At 50.6% G+C, this 10417-nt stretch overlaps 1 protein-coding gene across 1 annotated transcript in view; it reads right to left on the bottom strand.

The window, feature by feature from the left end:
• Nucleotides 1-8434, bottom strand: part of LOC122543739 (zinc finger protein 497-like) — a 20071-nt gene extending 11637 nt beyond the window's left edge. The window contains exon 1 of the mRNA XM_043682500.1: nucleotides 7390-8434. Within this exon, the coding sequence (XP_043538435.1) occupies nucleotides 7390-8359 (970 nt within the window). The 5' untranslated portion in view covers nucleotides 8360-8434. The remainder of the gene's footprint in view (nucleotides 1-7389) is intronic.
• Between the last annotated feature and the right edge of the window lie 1983 nt (nucleotides 8435-10417).

Genomic DNA, 10417 nt, shown 5'->3' with positions numbered 1-10417 from the left:
GCTACCTTCCCCCACCCTCCCCTCTGACCTATCACCTCCGTCCCCACCCCCATCCACCTATTGTACTCGTGGCTGCCTTCGCTCCAGCTCCCCCCGCCTCTCATTTCTCTCTCCACCCTGGAGGCTCCCAGCCTCATTCCTGATGAAAGGGTTTTGTCTGAAACATCGATTTTCTTGCTGCTTGGATGCTGCCTGACCTGCTGTGCGTTTCCAGCACCACTCTCACCTCGATTTAAATCAAAGAGATTACATTGAGAAAGCACATACACTACTTGCAGATACCAACACTTACCAACAAGTGGTGATAGCCCCAACCCCATAACTAAAGAACCGAATCACAGCCCTACTCAAAAGACTTCAGAAATCTGGAGAAATAAATAAGACTGACTTCCAAAAATGAAACCAGATGGATCCAACACACCACGCTTCTGTGGATTACGCAAAATTCACAAAGCAGGAGCCCCACTCAGACCTACAGTCACACTACCCCCAGAAGCCCAATTTACAGATTGGCCAAGGAACGACACAAAAGACTAAAATACTTAGTAAAGACTCACGCCACTCCAACTGAGAATTCCTGAAGACCATCAAAGACACTAAGATAGAAGAGGATGAAGTAATGGTCTCCTTTGATGTAACAGCCCTGTTCACATCCATCTACATCAACCTGGCCCAGGAAACACCGACTACACTATTAGAAGAGGAGAAAGTGAGGACTGCAGATGCTGGAGATCAGAGCTGAAAATGAGCATCCAAGGAACAGGAGAATCGACGTTTCGGGCATAAGAAGGGCTTATGCCCGAAACGTCGATTCTCCTGTTCCTTGGATGCTGCCTGACCTGCTGTGCGTTTCCAACAACACATTTTCAGCCCTACACTATTAGAAGACCCAAAGACACATACACCAAACACCAACTTCATCAGCAAGGACAGTATCATCAAGCTAGTGGACCTATGCCTTACCACACACTTCACCTTCAACAACAAAACCGACAGAACACCCATGGGATCTCCGATATCAGGGTTCTTAGCAGACACAGTAATGCAGAGACTCAAACAAACGGCTCTGCCAACCATCCAAACTCTGGGTCCACTACGTGGTGATACCTTTGTCATCACTAAACAAAATAAATGAGAGGAAACCATCAAGACCATCAATAATACCTTTACTGGCATAAAATTCACTAAAGAGGAGGAAAACAACAACTAACTGCCATTCCTCGATGTCACAGTAGAGCGAACAGCCAATGGGGAACTTCAAACCAGCGTCTACAGGAAAACAACACATACAGACCAAATACTGAACTACAGAAGCAATCATCCCAACACCCACAAACGAAGCTACATCGGAACATTATTTCAACCAGCCACCACACTGCAGCAGTTAGAGTACCCAATGAACACAGTCCACCGATTTCTCAGCAACAGACCCAAACAAGCAAACAAAATGCGTCCAGAAATCCTAGCCACTCTCCCCTACACCAGAGATATCTCGGAAATGACTGCCAGACTACTCAGACCCCTTGGCATCATGGTAGCCCACAAACCCACCAACACACTAAAACAGCAGCTAATGAACTTGAAACACCCTATACAGACAACAAGCAAAACTAATATCATTTACAAAACACCGTGCAAGGACTGTAACAACCACGACATTGGATAAACAGGCAGAAAACTAGCCACCAGGATACGGGAACATCAACTAGCCACAAAACGACATGACCCTGTCTCACTAGTATGGGGTGGGCGGCACGGTGGCACAGTGGTTAGCACTGCTGCCTCAAAGGGGTAAATGTAGGGGAATGGGTGGGTTGCGCTTCGGCGGGTCGGTGTGGACTTGTTGGGCCGAAGGGCCTGTTTCCACACTGTAAGTAATCTAATCTAGTATCCTCACATACGGATGAGGAAGGACACCACTTCGACTGGGACAACACATCCATCCTAGGACAAGCCAAACAGAGACATCCACGGGAATTCTTAGAAGCATGGCATTCCAACCGGAACTCTATCAACAAGCACATTGACTTGGATCCCATTTACCATCCTCTAAGAAAAGGAACAGGAAATGACATCACCATAGGAAATGATGCCACCACAGGAAATGACATCACCAACCCCAGGAAACTCAAACATACAAATAGAAAGCGGCTGCACCACCAGTGCTTCATTGGGAGGCTCACTGAAGATGTTACCTAATATGGTGACGAAACCTCTGAAAATGAACCTTCCAGCTCAAATGAATGTATACATACTGAGGGAGCTTCAGTTATCATCTTTTACATTAAATAGATAATGTACACTGTATACAGGTGCTTCAGGCAATGTTAGGTATGTGATTTGTAGGAGCCGGTGTTGGACTGGGGTGGACAAAGTTAAAAATCACACAACACCAGGTTATAGTCCCACAGGGTTATAGCTTTCAGAGTGCTGCTCCTTCATCAGGTGGTTGTGGAGTTATACTCTGATGAAGGAGCTGTGCTCCGAAGGCTGGTGCTTCCAAATAAACGTATTGGACTATAATCTGGTGTGTGATTTTATTTTTATATTTATGATTGTAAATGCATATATAAAGAGGGAGCTTTACTCTGTACCGAACCCCGTGCTGACCCTATCCTGGGAATGTTTGATTGGGATAGTGTAGAGGAAGCTATACTCTGTATCTAACCCCGTGCTGTCCTTGGGATGGGGGGACAGTGTAGAGTGAGCATTATGCTGTACCTAACCCCATGCTGTCCCTGTCCACAGGAGTGTTTGATGGGGGGGACAGTGTAGAGTGAGCTTTACTCTGTATCTAACCCCGTGCTGTCCTTGGGATGGGGGGACAGTGTAGAGTGAGCTTTATGCTGTATCTAACCCCATGCTGTCCTTGGGATGGGGGGACAGTGTAGAGTGAGCTTTATGCTGTATCTAACCCCGTGCTGTCCCTGTCCACAGGAGTGTTTGTGGGGGGGACAGTGTAGAGTGAGCTTTACTCTGTATCTAACCCCGTGCTGTCCTTGGGATGGGGGGACAGTGTAGAGTGAGCTTTACGCTGTATCTAACCCCCTGCTGTCCCTGTCCACAGGAGTGTTTGATGATGGGGACAGTGTAGAGTGAGCTTTACTCTGTATCTAACCCCGTGCTGTCCCTGGGATGGGGGGACAGTGTAGAGGGAGCTTTACCCTGTATCTAACCCCATGCTGTCCCTATCCCTGGGATGGAGGAGACAGTGTAGAGGGAGCTTTACTCTGTATCTAACCCCGTGTTGTCCCTGTCCCTGGGATGGGGGGGACAGTGTAGAGTGAGTTTTACTCTGTATCTAACCCTGTGCTGTCCCTGGGATGGGGGGGACAGTGTAGAGGGAGTTTTACTCTATATCTAACCCCATGCTGTCTCTGGGAGTGTTTGATTGGGACACTGTAGAGGGAGCTATATTCTGTATCTAACCCCGTGCTGTCGCTGTCCCTATCCCTAGATAGGGGGACAGTGTAGAGGGAACTTTACTCTGTATCTAGGGGTAGCACGGTGTCACAGTGGTTTGCACTGCTGCCTCACAGCGCCAGAGACCTGGGTTCAATTCCCATCTCAGGCAACCATCTGTGTGGAGTTTGCACATTTTCCCCGTGTCTGCGTGGGTTTCCTCCGGGTGCTCCGGTTCCTCCCACAGTCCAAAGATGTGCGGGTTAGGTGAATTGGCCATGCTAAATTGCCCGTAGTGTTAGGTGTAGGGGAATGGGTCTGAGTGGGTTGCTGTTCGGTGGGTCGGTGTGGACTTGTTAGGTCGAAGGGCCTGTTTCCACACTGTAAGTAATCTAATCTAACCCTCTGCTGTCCCTGGGAGTGTTTGATGGGGGGAAACAGTGTAGAGAGAGCTTTACTCTGTACCTAACCCCGTGCTGTCCCTGGGATGGGGGGGACAGTGTAGAGGGAGCTTTACTCTGTATCTAACCCCATGCTGTCCCTGAGAGTGTTTGATGGGGGGACAGTGTAGAGTGAGCTTTACTCTGTATCTAAACCCATGCTGAACCTGTCCCTGGGATGGGGGGACAGTGTAGAGGGAGTTTTACTCTGTATCTAAACCCGTGTTGTCCCTGTCCCTAGGATGGGGGACAGTGTAGAGGGAGTTTTACTCTGTATCTAAACCCGTGTTGTCCCTATCCCTAGGATGGGGGACAGTGTAGAGGGTGTTTTACTCTGTACCTAACCCCGTGCTGTCCCTGGGATGGGGGGACAGTGTAGAGTGAGCTTTACGCTGTATCTAACCCTGTGCTGTCCCTGTCCACAGGAGTGTTTGATGGGGGGTCAGTGTAGAGTGAGCTTTACTCTGTAGCTAATCCCGTGCTGTCCCTGGGATGAGGCGACAGTGTAGAGGGAGGTTTACTCTGTATCTAACCCCGTGCTGTCCCTGGGATGGGGGGACAGTGTAGAGGGAGTTTTACTCTGTATCTAACCCCGTGCTGTCCCTGGGATGGGGCGACAGTGTAGAGAGAGTTTTACTCTGTATCAAACCCCGTGCTGTCTCTGGGATGGGACAGTGTTGAGGTAGCTTTACTCTGTATCTAACCCCGTGCTGTCCCTGTCCCTGGGAGTGTTTGATGGGGGGGGACAGTGTAGAGGGAGCTTTACTCTGTATCTAACCCCGTGCTGTCCCTGAGATTGTTTGATGGGGGAGACAGTGTAGAGGTAGCTTTCCTCTGTATCTAACCCCGTGCTGTCCCTGAGTGTGTTTGATGGAGGAGACAGTGTAGAGAGAGCTTTACTCTGTATCTAACCCCGTGCTGTCCCTGGGATGGGAGGGACAGTGTAGAGGGAGCTTTACTCTGTATCTAACCCCGTGCTGTCCCTGAGATTGTTTGATGGGGGGGACAGTGTAGAGGGAGCTTTACTCTGTATCTAACCCCGTGCTGTCCCTGAGTGTGTTTGATGGGGGAGACAGTGTAGAGAGAGCTTTACTCTGTATCTAACCCCGTGCTGTCCCTGGGAGTGTTTGATGGGGGAGACAGTGTAGAGGGAGCTTTCCTCTGTATCTAACCCCGTGCTGTCCCTGGGAGTGTTTGATGGGGGGACAACGTAGAGAGAGCTTCCTTTCAGTTTTATAGCATAGGGGATCCTGTGCTGTCTCTGTGTAAGAGTAGATGTAGATTTTGTTCTGTACCCTAACATGGGTAAATTAGTGAACTTTATTGAGTCGGAGTGTCGGAGGCAGGCTCATCGAATGATTGAAGGAGATGTCAGGTTGAATTTTGACCCACGAAGGGAGTCAAAAAGATGCTGAGCAGGAAGGTGGGGTTAATACCATCATCTCATTCACATGATTGTGTCAAATGGAAAAGCAGGAATCATAGGGACACATTGCCTTCTCCTAAATCCCACCTCCCATGGCCAGCACATCTGGCAAAGAATGACCGAAAACGTGGTGTGCTTAAAACAGAGAATTTATTGACAGTGGGACATTAACTTCAGAAGCTGTGCTGAATTTTAATGCTGTCCTGCAGGGATTCCAACTCCCCGCAGTCACAATACGGACACTGGTGGGTCAGCAGCTGGGACTTCCCACAGAAACATTCTGAAGCTAAAGTTAATGATTCAGAGTCCCAGAAAGTGAAACTCACAGGAACACCGGTCATCTCTCCAGGACTCAGTGACATTATTAATTGTTCACTTCAGAGATCACATAGTTGTTTCGTCAGTTTGCAGACGGTCATACAGGTAGCTCACAGGAGAATTCTACAACTGCCACAACCGATGTCCGCATTGCCAGTTTCAAGACCCGTGTTCTGGTTGACTTACAGTGCGGGTGTCAGGAACGGAGCTCAGCAGTTACTACTCCCTCCCTCGTTGCCTTCGAGAAGGTGGTGGGGGTGAGCTGCCTTCTTGAACCACTGCAGTAGGTAGACCCACAATGTCCCTTAGGGAGGGAATTCCAGGATTCTGACCCAGCCACACTGAAGGAACGGCCAATATATTTCCAAGTCCGGATGAGTAGGACTAGCAAGGGGTGGTCTTCCCATGTACCTGCTACCCCTGTCCAAGATGGGAGTGGTCATGGGGAAAGAGACTTGGTACGTTTCTGCTGTACATCTTGGAGATATTACATACTGCTGCTACTGAGTGTCGGTGGGTAGATGCAGTGCTAACTGTCCAGGGGCAAAGCAGCCCCCCCCAGCTCGGTGTTGAGCTTCTTGAGTGTTACTGGAGTTATCCCCATCCAGGGCAACTGGGGTGTACTCTGCCACATTCCAGGGTTGTACCTTGGTCGATGATTTGGGGAGTCAGGAGGGGAGTTACTCACTGCAGGATTCCCAGCCTCAGACTTGCTCTTGTAGCCGCTGGGTTTATTTGGGGCTGGGTCCAGGTCAGTTTCTGGTCAACAGTCAGCCCCAGGATGTTGATAATGGGCGCGTCAGTGATGGTAAAACGGGGTGATGGCTAAGCGATTCTCCTTTATTGGAAATGGTCATTACCTGCCACTTGTGCAGTATGAATGTTGATTTTTTTTTTTCAAATGTTTTCTTAAGTCCTCCTGTGGGTGTCACCAGCAAAGCCAACATTTGTGGACTGCCCCTAACAGCCTGTGTAAAAGTGGTGTAACTGCTGAAGTCTGTGTGTTATAAGGGGACAGACTCTCGAGATGGAGGGTGACCTGTGTTCTACTCCGGTTCAGTGGGGTCTGGAGAGGAGCGAGTACGTCACTTTGGATTCTGCCCTCTGTGGGACAGGTAGGGCCAGGTTAGATAGATTGGTCAGGCTTCGTGCTCTCCCCCTTCTATACCACATCTCCAATCCATTCATTCCCCACAGAATCTCCAGAGATGGGGAGGAATGTCTTCTCTCAGCAGGGAACACCGCAGAGGGCCGTCAAGGCTGAGAGAGAGGTTTTTTTTTAAAATCAGCAAGGGGAATGGAGGGGAAAAGGCCGGAAAATGGGAGTTGGGGGGTGATCGGGTCAGCCTCCGCAAATGGTGGTGAGTTCCTGTCCCCAAGCATCCCCTTCAGCTGCAAAGCCAGCTTGAAGAAGTGAGGAGAGGGGGGTCTCAACAGAGTTGTTCCTGATCGTAAAGGAACGAGACTGAAAGGAACAGAGTTAAGGTGATGTGAGAAAGAGATCATTCCCACCCAGCAAACAGTTAAGAGTGTGGAATGTATTACCTGGAAATGTGGGAGGTTCAACTGAGACATTCCAGAGGGGCATGGGATGGTTATACGGACAGAAATAGAATACAGGGATATTGGGGAAAAGTGCAGGAGATTAGATACGAGGGGGACCGGATTCTGGGATTGTGTGTTACCCAGTGACAACGGGGAGGGGGCTGGTGGGTGTCGGAATGGTGGCAGTGATTTAGAAAGTTGAGGGAGGTGTGGACACATGGTCTGACTGGCTGTGGAGCAGGAGCATCACCCCTTAACCTGTGGGAGGGAGTGGGGCAGGAGGTGCCAGTGGCTTATCCCCGGAGTGGAGCCGGCGATGGGCTTGCAGGTTAGACAGGTAGGTGAAGCCCTTTCCACAGTGTGGGCAGGTGAAGGGGCGCTCACCTGTGTGGACCCGCCGGTGCCCCAGCAGGCTGGAGGAGTAGGTGAAACCCTTACCGCACTCCAGGCAGGTGAAGGGGCGCTCCCCAGTATGGACCCGCTGGTGGGTGCGCAGGCTGAACGACTGGGTGAAGCCCTTGCCACACAGGGAGCAGGTGAAGGGGCGCTCGCCAGTGTGGACCCGCTGGTGGGTGCGCAGGCTGAAGGCGTGGGCGAAGCTCTTGCTGCAGAGCGAGCAGGTGAAGGGGCGCTCGCCAGTGTGGACCCGCTGGTGGGTCAGCAGCCCCCCGGCACTCACAAAACGCTTCAGACAGAGTCGGCAGCCGAACGGCCTCTCGCCAGTGTGTAACCGCTGGTGCTTCATCAGACACTGCGCACTCTTAAACCTCTTCCCACACTCACCACAGCCAAAGGGGCGCTCCTCGCTGTGTACCCGCCGGTGGGAGCACAGGGCGGAGGACTGGGCAAAGCCTTTACCACACACCGGGCAGGTAAAGGGCCGCTCTCCAGTGTGGGAGCGTCGGTGAGCCTCCAGCACTGAGGGGTGCAGGTACCCTTTCCCACAGTCGGCACAGGCGTACAGGCGGGCCTTGTCATGGGTACGCCGGTGCGTGTTGAGCTTGGCCAGGTAGACAAAGCCCTTGCCACAGTCCTCACACTCAAACCAGGTGCCAGCGGTGTGGCTGCTCTTGTGTCTGGACAGTGAGGAGGTGTAGGCAAACTGCTTCCCGCACACGTCACACCTGTACCGCGCCTCTCCAGGGCCAGGGCCAGGGCCAGGGCCAGGGCAACTATCTTCTCCATCCATCCTGCGGCCTTTCGGGATCCCAGACGAGCGAGATACCATCAAGCCCCTGAAGGCAGGTTCCAGCTTCCTGTCAGGGGGAGATGAGACAAGCGAAGAGGCAGCTCTGAAAGACACTTGCGAAAAGAGAAAAGACTTGCTTTCAGCTTGTCTTTACAAAGAAGGTCACACATTCTGAAAGGAGCAACAATTTACGCTGCATGGTCTCTGGCCAGTAGGTATCGCTCTCTGTAACACACAGTTTCAAGCAGACATCAAACACAACGTCTAACGCTGGCTGAGAGACTCCAGGTGGGCGAAGGAATCAAGTGAGAAACTCAGCAGCTCTGACGCTGGAGAGGGAGAAATGGAGTTAATGTGCTGTATCTGGTACCACTGATATGTGTGTGTGTGTGAGGGTTGGTGTGGTGGGGAGGTGGGAGAGAGGAGGGGCAGTGGTGTGGGTGATGGCGAGTCGTGTCATTTGAGGGTGTGGGGTCGATTGCCTCCTTGCTCTTGTCCCCCTCCCTTGTGAACGGATTTCGGACACAGTGTCCTGTGCTGACTGCTCCTTCACTCAGCTCTGCCACCTTTCTCAATTTGTGCATATCGGTTACCAGGAACGTTGTTTCACCTCTCCCTACCTTGCAGCCAAAGTGATTGCTTCACACTGTCTCTGCACTAACCTTCATCATCTGCTGTTTTTCTGCCCGTGCCACTGTCTCGTGATCTTCTGCACTTCCTGTTTTTCCACGTTAATTGCAAATTTAGAAATGCTACCCACTATATCCCAAGCTCTGGGTCATAAGTACATCTGAAAGATTCTGTCCTGCCGCCTGGCCCCAAACTGGAGCCCGTTTGGAATGGTTCCATCTCTCCCGAACTGGAACTGGTCCTTATCTCCATTGTGAACTGGGCTTTCTTGCCTATGGGCCCTTGAAGAGGAAACACAGAAACTAGCAGTAGGCCATTCAGCCCTTCCAGCCTGTGCTGCCATTCAGTAGGATCACCGCTGATCCTCTATCCCAAAGCCATTTTCCTGCTTTCTCCCCGTACATTTTGATGAATTTAGGCATCTTAGTCTCTCACCAATCTCTTCCCTGAATACATTTCAGTGACCTGACTTCTTCCAGCCTTTCTGTGGTACAGAATTCCACAGGTTCACAGCCACCAGAAGTAGTTTCCTCATTTCACTCAGAGTCACACAACAGGTAGCGGACCCCTTGGTGCCATCTGTGCCAACCTGACATCCCAATCTGACCTAGTCCCATTTGCCAGCATTTGGCCCACATTCCCTTGAACCCTTCCTATTATATCCATCCTGATAACGTTTAAATGTTGTCATTATACTAGCCTCTACCACTTTGCCTGGCAGCTCACTCCATACATGCACCACCCTGTGTGTGAAAATTTTACCCCAAATCTTTCCCTTCTCACCTTAAACCTATGCCCTCTAGTTTTGGACTCCCCCACTCAGGGTGAATAACCAAGGTCTTTTTCCCAATCTTTTATGAACCTAGAATTTAAACCTCTCTAAGGTCACTCCAATGCTCCAGGGAAAACAGCCCCAGCCTACTCAAACCCTCTAGGCCCAGCAACATACTTTGTAAATCCTTTGAAACCTTCCAAGTTTAACAACCTCCTTCCTATAGCAGGGAGACCAGAATTGGACGCTGTCTTCCAACAGTGGCCTAACCAATGTCCTGTACAACCACAACATGACCTCCCAACTCTTATACTCAGGGCACTGACCAGTAAAGGGAAGTGTGGAAAACGCCTTCCTCATTGCCCTGTCTACCTACAATTCTATCTTCCACCCTGTGCTCCAAGTTCTCTGTTTGGCAACACTCCCAGGGTCTACCATTTACTGGAGAAGTCCTATCCTGGTTTACCTTACCAAAATGCAACATCTCGCAGAATGTTACCTGGGTCTCTGGATTAACAGTCCAGCACTAATACCACGAGAACATCTCCTCCCCTCTCCCAGGTACAAATTGCAACACTAGTGTCCGCCATGACAGAGGTGGGATAGTGGCTGTGCAGGGGCAGGGTCAGATGCAAACATGACATGGCTCTTTCTGCCTCCCACTTGTGGTGAAACGGTTAAAAATTATGTCCCAA

Source organism: Chiloscyllium plagiosum, chromosome 44, assembly GCF_004010195.1.
Source record: "Chiloscyllium plagiosum isolate BGI_BamShark_2017 chromosome 44, ASM401019v2, whole genome shotgun sequence".
In the NCBI taxonomy this organism is placed as follows: domain Eukaryota; kingdom Metazoa; phylum Chordata; class Chondrichthyes; order Orectolobiformes; family Hemiscylliidae; genus Chiloscyllium; species Chiloscyllium plagiosum.
Note: the sequence above shows the minus strand (reverse complement) of the source record. Positions and strands in the feature narration are given on the sequence as shown.